The sequence below is a fragment of the Pseudopodoces humilis genome, chromosome 4, assembly GCF_049639895.1.
Source record: "Pseudopodoces humilis isolate 2021_Gansu_Grassland_sample_001 chromosome 4, ASM4963989v1, whole genome shotgun sequence".
Classification (NCBI taxonomy): Eukaryota; Metazoa; Chordata; class Aves; order Passeriformes; family Paridae; genus Pseudopodoces; species Pseudopodoces humilis.
In genome coordinates, this window is record NC_142203.1 from 45,813,751 (window position 1) to 45,826,608 (window position 12,858).

Sequence of the window (12,858 nt, forward strand, 5' to 3'; positions counted from 1 at the left end):
TGCTGCAGCTTTTTCAAGAATATGTATCAGGCACTCCTGATTGTGGACTAGGAAGATGCAGAGCAGAAAACAGGCAGAGCATGCTGTGGGAGCAAGGGAGGTATGGAATGAATGGGTGTAGTAACAGTTTACATCACTGGTGCTGTAGTCTCATTAGAGCATCAGCAACAATTTGCTAAATGAAAAGTTTGAAATCCAGATACTGTATGGTTTAAGCTGAAAATCAACACTTCCAATTTTGACCTCAAGCAGCAAAGGATCATTATGTAGCTGGGGGAGAAGGCTGTTTCCCTAATCAGTCAAATAGCCACATGGTTATCTAGTTTGCTGGTTGCTGCTGTTGGATAGCTGAGTTGCTGAAAACTGGTTAATTTCAGAGTTTATAAGATGCAATATAGTATAAATTTATAACCATAAATAATTAATTTTCCTACTTAAAGATAAATGCAGGTGGCGTAAATGGTATCTGGGATATGTAGAGATATGTAGAGACACACTTGCAGCAATTCCAGAGCTTGCTTGTAAATTAGGCCACTTTTGGTCAGTTTTCTGTGGTAATGTTTAAAGGGATTTTGTTTAAATGTTTTTCCTTTCAATGAATGCAGTCGGAAATGCGAAGGTAATTTGAAATGCAAGATTGAGCTATGTGGCTATTTTTCTTGTTCTTTGGTACTGCTAGCCAAGATGTGACACATGTTTTTCTGTAGCTACTCAGATGCTGGGAAACTATTTATGGTGGACACCATCCCCAAATTGGTCAAGGATCCTGCTGCTCTTGCACTGCAGTCATTTACTCAGGTTTGTTATGGTATCTGATACCATAATGAGTTCTAAACCATTTTCAAATGTTACAAGTGTACAGCTTTTATTTGACAGGAAAACAAGAAGTGAAAACTGAGCAGCGGTACTATCACAAGCTCAGTTTACAAAGCTCAAAACTCTGCTATTCCAATACCAGATTTTAAAACAAATTTCTATCATGCTTCAGATTTGCAATATGTTAATACAAATATCCTAAAACCAGCAGGGGCTACAGTTGCTCGGGTAGGCTGAACTTGGGTACACATGATGTAGGAGGAACGAAAAAGTACACAAAATGAGGAAATGAGACCTTGAATGGTTTCCTGCTTCATTTCAGTGTCTCCACCAGAAGATGTATTACAGGATGGAACAGGCCAGAACAGAATTTTTTTCAGGATTTTGTAGTTCAGTTTTTATGCTTTTGTAGTTTGATAAATACTAAAGTGTCCTGTTTCATATCCTGCTGTATCCTAAAGTTGCATAATGATCATTGCAGTACCATAATGAGATCTCTGACCCTACAGATCCTAAATTGTATGCCTTATATGGATGGGTATCTGGATGCAAGATTTTGATGTTCCTATCACTGGCCTGTCCTCACCATGAAACACAGGACATGCAGTTACTATTCACATTGATGAGGGCAAATTCAGCTGCTGTGGGAGGTGTTAGCTTTCATGAATCATTTATTTTAATGCCACAGTTAGAAAAGGTCCTTAGACCAGCATTTTTAAAGGGATCCATAAAGAAATGCAGGCTATCACCTCTGCTATCGCTTCTAAGCTGTATCTGGAATTTTTGCTACAGGTTTGAGTATTTGAACTTGTATTTACCTAATTTGTACCTAATGATGCACTTAATCAAGGTATGGCTAGTAGCTAAAGAGTACATGCAAAATTTCTGGAATCTATTTTGGTGGCTGGATAACACCTAAACAGGGGATGATGAAGATCCCTAATATGATGGATTATGGCTATCCCCATTATCTCCTCTTACATGCACCCCTCTTCTCTTTTTGTAGCATGCTGTGAACTATATGAAAGTTGCTTACATGCCACCCCTGCAGGACATTGGACCTGAACCTCAGCAAGTCCAGTTTATTTTTTCTGTCAGCAATCAGCATGGAGGCACTTTGTATGGGATCTGCTTCAATATTACAATTCTTCCTGTGGACAATCAGGCCCCAGAGGTAGGGTGGTGGTGAAAGTGAGAAGGAAGGACTTGGACATTTCTTTGGGTAAAAACAGAAATGGAGAGAAATGTTCTGGTTTTACTGAGATAAAAAATGAATTTTCCATGGGATCAGGGTTTCAGAGTTTTGCACACAGCTTGGATTGGGATAGAAATATAAGGTAAAGTCTGGTGAGTGTGCAATGGGTTTTTTTGTGCTAAACTGAGATTACCTTTGGCATCTATGTATCTGTACAAAAACACATATATTACATCTTGGTCAGCAAAACTGCATCCGTATATTTTGTGTTGCTCATTGCCTATGGAGGTCAGAATCCTCCAGGAGTGGGACAAGAACTAGGATGCATGTATTATTGGTTGTTGGTAATTTCCTTAGTTTTTTTCTAGCACAGCAGAAAAGAGTATATTCTTTGGCATTTTTTAAAAGATATTACACATCCTTATAGCAGAACAAATGAGAATAACCCTGTTTGATATATGTTTAGGGGTGCAACAGCACAGACAGCTCAGCATTTTTTCTCCCTGCAGGTCTTTACAACCCATTTGAGAGTGGAAGAGGGTGGCATGACCCCTATTACAGAAGGACACATTCTCATCTCTGATGCAGACACGAAACGGGAGCATCTCTTCCTGCTCCTGCAGAGGCAGCCGCAGCATGGGGTAGTGGAGCTGGATGACATTCCCATGAATGCAGGGGACAGGCTTTCCTATGAGGACCTGTGCACCCTGGCAGTCAGGTTAGAAGAGTAGTAGCTGTCTTTTGTGGTAGCTGAGGCTCTCAGCTGAATGAGCTGAACCCTGAAGTGGTGCAGGGTGCAGAGGCTAGCAATATTCACCACAGCTCTGGCAGAGCTGCTCCAGGACAAGATAGCTGTCTGAGCCTTGGGATTGCAATGTCACCATGAAATGAGCTGTTGTGTGGCCAGGAAATGGGAGTCAGCATGCCTGCTAGAGATAGGTTTCTCTATAAAGCACTGGTGAGGAAACTAGTTTTGTATTCAGCCATGCAGTTCCTGTGAAGAAGGTTGCCAGCTATTTTCTTTTAAGGAAGTTGTGTGTTTATTAAGCTTGGTTAGTTTACAAGAAAACTTTTGTTGAAATTAACTAGTATAGAGATGAAAATTTTGCTTATCTAGTTGTGGCAAGAACAAGACACGACACACTCATGCAGAGTTAGAGCTCCCTGGCTCTATTTCCATGTGTTAGAAAGTAAGCACTTACCATGGTGATGTACGTGTTTGGTAAACACCTCACAAGCAGCCAGAGAACCTCACAAGCCTTAGGGAAACCTTTTTTCTTACTGATGAATGGTTTACTTTGGGGAGTTTCTCCTTTTAAGATACCCCAAAAGCCCTTTTTGGGAACTCTGATGCTGAATCAGCACTGTTAAGTTGGACACCCTTACACAGGGAGAAGCTTTTTATACGAGGAGGGATACACGTTGTAGGGCATGACCAGAAAGCATCAATTCTTCTTCATTTTTGTGAAGAATTTGTGTATCTCTATAATCTTTTTTCACAGATATCATCATGATGGCTCGGAGACTCTCACTGATGATGTTTTCTTTGCAGCCACAGATGGCATCCATTTTGTAGAGTTCATCCTGCAGGTCAAGGTCAGTGTGTTGTGTCTTTCTGAGAGCAACTCTCTGTGTGGAGGTAAACGGTTCAAAGTTTGGCTTATGAAAGTCCTTGCATTACCTTGGAAACTGGAAGATAATGGATATATTAGGCTTCCATTTAAACCCTAGGTTTCAGGTTTATGTGGCAAACTTGAGGGGAGCTTTGACTTACGCTTTGTACTGAAACTATAATTATCTAGTTTGGTTTACTTATCTCTTTTATTCTTAATTCAGCTGGTTTCTTTTTGCCCATAGAGAAATGCCAATGTACTCTGATATCTGCCATCTCTGGCATCATACTGTTAGTCTGAGCTGCAAAGCAGTGTCCTGAATTAACCGGCTTCCATTGAAATGAACAATAAGAAAATCTTAAATTATTTTTCCAATTAGGTGCTGCCTGTGAATGATCAGCTACCTGTTATGCAAACAGGCCTTGTTCCCGTGCTCCACTGCCTGGAGGGTGAAGAAGTAGTTCTCTCCTCACAGTACATTTATGCCACAGATGCAGACAGCGATGACATGGAACTGATGTTCAAGCTGGCCCGCCAGCCCTACCACGGGGTAGTGAGGAAAGCTGGCATTGCCGTGGATCGTTTCTCCCAAGCCGATGTAGTCGCTGGTTTAGTCACATACAAGCACACTAGTAAGTGAGCTGAGGACAGAATTCGACTGAAAGGTGGTCAGACAAGTATTAGTAAAAAAACCTTAACCTAAATCCATGCCTTTGCAGAATTCCAGTAGGAACTTCCTAGAAACCACATGTTGTGACTAGGGAAAAAAAATAAACTGGCTTTAAAACAGAGGGGTGATGATAGAAAGCTACCAAATATTTTGATATGTTCTCCAAATCCCTGCTTGAACTGAAAATTATATTTGAACAGGTACATGAAAGCATTGTAATCCCAGAGGTACTCTTTCACTGTTGCTGACAAAATATCTTCGGCTTTTTTAGGCAAAATTATTATTAAGTACAAACGAAAGTATTTTGATGTGTTTCATGACACATCAAAAAACGCTTTTGTACTTCTTGTTTACCTCTCCAATCTAGAAGGTTATCTACTTTGGACAGTTCACAGTCTTTCTTTACCACAAGATAAAGGAAGTTCTGACTTTCTTCATGAGAAACACAGTGTTAAAAAGACGTTATTTTGTGGTTTTATTGTTAGTACTTTTTTTTTTTTAGTTACTGGCAGAAATCAAGGGCTGGTTAACCCCCTTTCTTACTTGAATTTATCCTTTCATCGGGATTAAAGAGGTCCTCTTTCTACACCTCTAAATGACAGCTTTAGTCTTTTTTTTCCTCCCAAACATTCTGGTCTTCTGTTTAATTATTCTGTAATTTTGTGTTAGCATGGAGAATAGATGTTTTTTTTCAAGCTTGGCACTGTCTAAAATGAACAGCTGGTATTTGAAAAGGAAGTACTTAATTGTGGCCACTAATAACAAACTTTTATTTTGCATTCTAAAGGTATCACAAGCTGTATTTCAATGACAATATTTTGCAGGGGCAATGAATGAATATTTTACAGGGGCACCTTCAAGAGTGTGGTGTTTCTGGTTTTCATTCCCAAATTTCTAACATTAATTGTGCTGTCAGTAGGTATTGCAAGAGAGTGTGGGAGTCACTGCCTTTCATTTGCAGGCTGTTTGTTAATAATATCTTGCAGCAATATGAGACACATGCTGCCAGAAGTGCTGACAGCTGGAGTACTCTGACCCACAGATGCTTCTTGCTAGGGGTGGCAGTTCACAGTCCTGTATCAGGCCACATTTTAAATGTGATTACACATAGACATAATATGCAGTCATAAAGTACAACAGTAAAGTACAGCCCTTGTTATAGTCCATTTTGAAAGGATAAGAAGCATATAGGAATACAGGCATTACTTGCCATATTAAAAAGTTTTCTTTTGGAAGATCATGGATATTACCATTTGTCATAGAGGAATATATATATATATATATATATATATATGTGTATATATATATATATACATACATATACACACACATCTACATCTACACATATACATATATAAGAAATATTTTCCAACATTTTTTGAGAAGGAGTGCAGAAAAAACACTTTTTCTACACAACATACATTTTGTACATACATTAGTGCAAAAAGAACAGAATCCTGAGGACTATTGGCCATTTTATTACTATGTAATAGAATATCATAACATTGCAATTGTAACATTATAATTTCTATAATACTAAGACTCTTTTCTATACCCTCTTATTATTTCATAGAAGTGAGCTGGTTAAAATTAATTGTAGACAACAAACCGAATCTCTAACCAAACAGCACCCCCACCAGCCAGAATTAAGAATTCCAGTACTTTTGCTGCTGCTTTCTTTTTCTTCTGATACTTGATACTGAAGACTGTCCTTGCAGGATAAAAATTAATCTTCATGAAGTTTTGGTAAATAATTTCTTCTGAAACATAATATCTTTTCCCAGGCGGTGAGATTGGCCTGACTCCTTCCATTGAGGTCTTAACCTTGATTGTCTCTGATTGTGAGGCTGGCCTAGATGTGAAAGACTGCTGTTATGATGGACCTCGTTCTCCTCCAGTTTCACGTGATGATCAATTTCCTGTCTATGACCTTAACATCACTGTACTTCCAGTGGACAACCAGCCTCCATCAATTGCAACAGGTGAAAGCTTCTTCTCACTACAGCAGTACAAAGAGGGAGGGCTACACAGTACTGTAATGGCTGACAGACGACTCAGGGTGGCTTTTTTGGTTGTTTGAGTTTTAGCATTACAGGTAGTTAGTTGAGATCAGCATACAAAAGTTTTGGATCAGAATTTCCATCAATTTTATTTTCTTTTGCTTGTACAGTGCAAACACCCAATCCAGCTGTCAGTGCAAGGATGAGCTTGTTACTCTTCAGCTGCATGTTTAGAGCATGTGGTTAGAAATGAGAGTGCTCAGATCTGCTCCCCACTGTGTCCACATGCTAATTTCTGTGTATGTAGGCTGTGTCTAGGTAAAAGGGATCAATATCTTGTCCCTGAACTTAACTTGTGGCTCAACAGGTGTCAGGTTTATACAAAAGCATAAACATAAATAGAGATATTTACTTACCTTTGTGTGTAGAGTATAAAAAAGAAATTTGGGCCTTACATGAAGGGACAGAATCATTGCTACCTACTTATATTTCATTCTTTTAGCAAATAAAGACAAAAGCTATACATTAATAGATATGAAGCCACATTTTCACAAGTACTCTTCAGAATGTAAGAAACTCAGTTAAAATGGAAATAGTGTTGATTATGTAAATCTTGTCCAGCTGCAGCCCATTGTGTGAAATTTCAGTCAATTTCCTGGGCTTTTTACTGTGGTCTGTGATATACATATTAGAAGTATGTTTTCCATCTGCTTGTGTCTTTCAATGTCATTTGTTTGCATGTATCAGGTATATGTTATGTATCTCAGAGAATATTTAAGCATATGTATGAATAGCTTTGTAATTTGCAGGCACTCACCCAAGTAATGTTCTGGAAATTAAGCATTGTCTCAGCAGGGAAATTAAGAAGTGATGCATGAAAAATTGTTCATTATGAGCAATTCTTAACAGTTCTCATGTAATTAATGCTCTGACAAACAGAGGTAACAACTGTTTTTGAGCAGTATATAAACCTTACCTAATAACTTAACCAGTAAAATATTTTCATGATCCTCTTTACTTTTGTGATGGCAAAAGCAGAGATGTTGCTGAAAGCAGAGAAAAAAATGTTAAAACCCCTCAGTAATTCAGTATTTACTGTATTTCCCCCCTCAGTTATTAGTTCCATTCTTATTAACAAAAACAACAGTAAAATGAACTCATGACCAATAATGCTTAACATGTTTTTTGTGCACAGGTGCAAGCTTTGTGGTGGAGGAGGGCTCCTCAGCAGCCCTTACTACCAATCACTTGTTTGCCACTGACCCTGACACCACTGCAGATGACTTAGAGTTTGTGTTGGTTTCTCCTCCCCAGTTTGGCTACATTGAAAATATACTGCCTTCTCCTGGGTTTGAGAAGAGCAACATGGGAATAAGCATAGGTAAGTCTTAACAACTTATGATAATCAAGCAGATTAAATCTGGAGGGCTTGTGGAAGGTTCTGCAGTGGGCTCTGGTGGTGCAGATTCAGGTGTGGGCATTAATATGGGCTTATTGAGGAAGTGCAGGTGCTGGCAAATGAAGAGCAGTGGGACTTTGTGGGAGGACTTCAAAGGGAGACTGAAGCTCTGGAAATGTGAAGAATTAGCCCTTGAAGTAAACAAGGCAATACTTGTTTTATGCAACCAGCTGAGATCTATTAGAAGTCATGACATTATCAAAACATTTCTCTGCTCTCCCTGCCTTCCTCTTCAGTCCCCCATGAAAAGATTCAGCATCCCATCATCTATACCTCTGTCAATTAAATGCAGTAGCCTGGGTCCCACATTAGTTACCAAGACAATGTTACAAAAGTGATAGAGATGATGTTTGACTTAGATGGTGACATCCCTTGTCCACTTTCAAACTGTGTAAGGGAGTTTCACCCTCAGCAGAACAGACTGTGACATGCTTTGTAATGCTACCAGCTTTTACCAGCATCCTCCGCTAGAAACCTGCAATCACTGAGTCTTTAACTCCTCATTTTTGTGGTCTGTCAGTCAAATAAAGTGTTATTAGAATAATATAATCGTGGAATCATTTAGCTCGGAAAAAACCATCAATTTCAGTGATTAACTCAGTGCTATCAAGGAATCTTGGACCTCAGATATTTTCCTACATATTATTTGAGTTAGTTTCATTTGGGCTGAAACACCTGAAGCAGAATGAGGCAGTATCTTTGGGGGGAAAGGGCTTGTGTCCTGCAGTAATACATGCAATGTAACTCTTACAATCAAAAAACTACAGTTTTGAAATTGAAATTTTGAAGAGGTTCAAATTATTTATTCTTTGAAAAAAGACATTGTTTCGATGTTTTAAATGATGGATAAAACTAGACAGCATGAAAATATTGTGCTAACTCATTTTCTCTTTAAAATCTGTAGTTTCATTTCAGCTGAAGCACCTGAAAGCCATGAATATAAACTATGTTCAAGCTAGGCACTTGCAAATGGAGCCAACAGAAGACAAGTTTGTACTTTATGTCACTGATGGGTTACATAGATCAGCAGAGATCCCATTTTTTGTGCTAATCAGCCCAACCAATGATGAAGTTCCAGAATTCATAACCAGGAATATTACTGTAAGGAAATAAACAAAATGCCTGTCATAGAACTACTTTAAGGAGAAACCATTCTTTAACATAAATAAGAGCACTGACCTGACACCTGTTCCTCTGTATATTTCCCTTACTTTTGTAGTTCAGCCTACTTCAGGAAACAGCCCAGTGAAGTCCCATGTAAACCTGTAAGACAGAGCTTCAGTGAGATAGGAGCAGGGCATAGCCCTCGGAAATCTGAAGTTTAATAAAAAGAATAGCTCAGATCTTTAAACAAATAAGTAGTCTAGAAAGCAGAGCAATCTTTAGGCTTCTTCTGCATTCTCAAGAGATTTCACATTTTTAATAGAGTATTTTTTATATTTCTGGCATAGTTTCTCCCCTCTCTGTAGACTTTTTAAAATATAAATAATTCTGTGAGCACAGAGTATAAACTTACTCTTACTGTAAAGTAAAAAATGATCATACAAATCTATAAATTATAAATAAAAAGTGACACATATAAATTTATATGCATCCATATTTTTAGATACCTTTATGTATTTAAAGGCTTTCTCCTTTGTGCATTTTTGAGCATTAGATTTGGCATTGACTTATGTAACATATTTTCTATTAATTTGGGCAAATATGAACTCCTTATCTCAACTCTCTTCATCACTGCAACCTGCAAATTTCTCTGTGTCTCTTAAACTCCTTGAAATCAGTAGCTGGTTAAAAAGCCACAGGGTAAGGGGTGGATGAACCAAGAGATAGACTTGTACACTAAAATACCCAACTCATGAAACCGTGTTAGAATTCTATCATTTATTTTAATGTAAAAGAATTGGGTGTTTTTTCATTCACATTCAGGTTCAGGAAGGGGAGATGAAAGAGCTGAACCTGTCTGTTATCAATGCGGTTGATCTGGATGTGCCTCAAGACCCTCTGGTGTTCAGGGTTGTGCAGAGGCCCTCGTACGGGTTCCTTATTAATGGTGTTCACGGCAGTGATGTTCTACACTATAGAGACTTAATTAACCATGATCACCACAGCAATGGCTTGCTTGTTCATGACTTTTCCATGGAGCTACTGAGGAATGGTAGGTGCAGCATTCTTCTGACAATGGTCTTTCTTTCCTTTAATGAGGCAAGTGGCACACTAAAGAAATCTTCATCATTTATTTATTCACTTGCCTTATGTTTATTTTCAAGACAGTGTTGACGAATGGAAGTTCTCCCATTTAATGTTCTTCTTGTCTATTGATTTGAGGAGCTGCCAATAAAATCATCCTGGGAGACTTCTGTATCACAAAGGGTAGTAATATGAGTAGGAAAATCACAAAAAAAAAAGAAAAAAAAAAGGGAATGATGTAACATGGTGTAACATAATGTAACATCATCAAACAGATTTGTAAACATTTTACAGCACCTAGAATAGAAAGACAACAAGACTGATTTAAAACACATTAACTGATCATGGGATTAAGTACTTCTTCAAATGATCACAGAATTGTAGAGCATTTTGGGTTGCAAGGGACCTTTACTAGTCCACCTCCCCTGCCATGGGCAGGCACAACTTGCAGTGGACCAAGTTGCCTAAAGTCCCATTCAACCTGACCTTGAACACTTCCAGCGTTCCACAACCACTCTGGACAAACTGCTCCAGTGTCTCACCACTCTTACTGTAAAATGTTTTGTCCTTACGACCAACCTAAACCTACTCCTGCCCCTTGTTATGTCACTACAGGCACTGGTAAAAAGTCTCTGTCTTTCCTATAAACCTTCTTTAGACATTGAAAGGCTGCAATTTACCATATGTTTAGTAATAAATGTACAAATTGTGACTCCACAGCTTAGCATGATCAGTCAGCCTGCTTTAAAACAGCAAATCTATTTCAAGTACCTGTAATGAAAAAAGTGGATTTAATACTGCAAGGAATATAGTGGATTCCTCATAATTGCGGCTATTTAGTGAAATGTGGAATCTATTGGTATAAAGAGAGGCATGAACTCAATACTGTCACACAAATTTCAGTTCAGCCCTCAAAACCTGAGGAAAGAATTTATGTCTCTCTGCCTGTCTAATATGAACCTCCAGAAATATCAGGTGTCCACCCCAAATACTTCTGCCTTCCCAAGTCTTGGTTTTGATTTTCCTTCTTGGCTTTTTCCTTTTGTTATCCACAATGGTGAAGGAGCCACCTTTGTCCTAGAACTTCTGATTGTCCATGGTCATAGATACGAGGCCAGCTGTCCTTCCAAAGGCTTCTTCAAAGTTGCCTGAGGGCTATTTAAAGCACAGGAAAGTGTTGCCAGGCGGTCTCATCCTCTCTATGGTCCCCATCAAAGTGATTTGGAATAAGGAGAGGAGAAGAAATGTACCTTTGTCAGATTGACAGAAAGCCCTTTTTTGGAGAGTCACTCCTTGCTTAGGTCAGGCTGGTGACCTTGAGTCAATAGTATGTTGTTAGATCACTGAACAACAGTGGCTCATAAAACTTATCTTGTGGTAGCTAAGGCAAGTTTATTGTTACCCTAGCATATGGGGAGGGGAGATGGAAGAAAGGTGATTGAAGCAGAGTGAAATGATGAAGGATTTTGCAGAAGTCAGATTAAGTTGCTCTTTCCATTCCTCTCATTCTTCCTCTCCCTCTCTTTCTCTCTTATTTTTCTCTCTCTTCCTGCCTCACATAGGAATGAAGCTGATGTACATGCATGACAACTCTGAAAACCTCACTGACAGCTTTAGAATTCAGCTATCAGATGGAAAACATAAAGTCCTCAGAACCATTTCAGTGAAAGTCATTCCAGTTAATGATGAGAAACCAGTGCTGAGCAAGTAAGTCACATGTTCCTGTTTATGACAGTGGGATGTGTTCAGACAAAATGATGGAAAAGTGCACAAAACACCAAATCCTAGGATCATACCATTGTTAAGGTTGGAAAAGGCCTTTAAGATAATAAAGTCCAACCATCAACCTAGCCTCCCATCATGTTCACCATTAAACCACATCTTTGGTGTCTGATGCAAAGAGGAAGCCATAACCAGTAACAGACTAATGTCAGTAAAAATGTTTCCATGTAGATCTCTGTAGATCCATTTAACAAAAAAAAAAAAAAAAATTAATGAAAAAAGTGCATGCTTAGTATTGCTCTATATTAAGCAAATAGAGGAAAAAGTGTCTGGGGAAACGTGTTCATTGTTTTTTTTTCATAAGTTGTTTTTCACAAGGCGTTTGCCAGGTGTTGTGCCTCTGCTGAACACTGACTGCCATGGTACTGTTTTTCCTTTCTCTGAGAGAAACAAACAACTGCCTAAAAACAGCTCTCTGAAAGCAATTCTGGATTTTGGAAGAAAATGTGTGAGGATCCACAAGGTTGAGGCAGGGGAAGGACTTTCAGATAGTAATTCTCTTCTTTTATATTCTAATTTTTTTTTTTCTCTGGCATAATTTTGCTGCTGCAAAGGCACACACTAACTTCCCTAATGCTTCAAAACCAGGACTCATAGATGAATTAGACATGGTCAGAAATGACCTGGCAGACCATTTATAGATAGGCAGCTGGCTGCAAGAGAGCCAAACCTCCTGGACATTTTAAAAAGGAGCTCATCCCTTGGGATCTCCAACTGATGACTTGTCACAGAGCATCAGGACCTCCATACTTGTGACTGTTTTCCAGCTCCAGACAGGCAGATGGGAAGCTACGAGTCCAAAGGTTTTGTGGGTACAGCTCTGAAACTCTAAAGTTTTCATTTCAGACTCACAACCTGTCAAGCAGACTGCCACTAAGGAGGGAATTTCTGATCCCTCAGGGTATTTGGCTTACTTTCATATCACAGTTATGCATCCCGTTGCAAAGAATTTCTAATGTTATTTTTGCCAAGTAGAGCTTCCTACAATAACCAATGTTAGTTTCTTAGCTAAAAGATTTTCAATGACCACATAAAGCTAACATGAGAGAATGATAATTTTCAGTTAGAATAAAAAGTATAATTTATGTATGCATATATCATGTACAGATAATTACTGATAATTGCCTATTTATTCC

At 38.7% G+C, this 12,858-nt stretch overlaps 1 protein-coding gene across 1 annotated transcript in view; it reads left to right on the forward strand.

Moving 5' to 3' along the window:
* The window catches only part of FREM1 (FRAS1 related extracellular matrix 1), a 60,354-nt gene that overhangs the window by 15,862 nt on the left and 31,634 nt on the right, over positions 1-12,858 (forward strand). The window contains exons 11-20 of the mRNA XM_088054599.1: positions 708-798; positions 1,823-1,990; positions 2,521-2,729; positions 3,514-3,607; positions 4,004-4,256; positions 6,079-6,276; positions 7,490-7,675; positions 8,658-8,854; positions 9,680-9,908; positions 11,503-11,647. Of these exons, the coding sequence (XP_087910725.1) occupies positions 708-798; positions 1,823-1,990; positions 2,521-2,729; positions 3,514-3,607; positions 4,004-4,256; positions 6,079-6,276; positions 7,490-7,675; positions 8,658-8,854; positions 9,680-9,908; positions 11,503-11,647 (1,770 nt within the window). The remainder of the gene's footprint in view (positions 1-707; positions 799-1,822; positions 1,991-2,520; positions 2,730-3,513; positions 3,608-4,003; positions 4,257-6,078; positions 6,277-7,489; positions 7,676-8,657; positions 8,855-9,679; positions 9,909-11,502; positions 11,648-12,858) is intronic.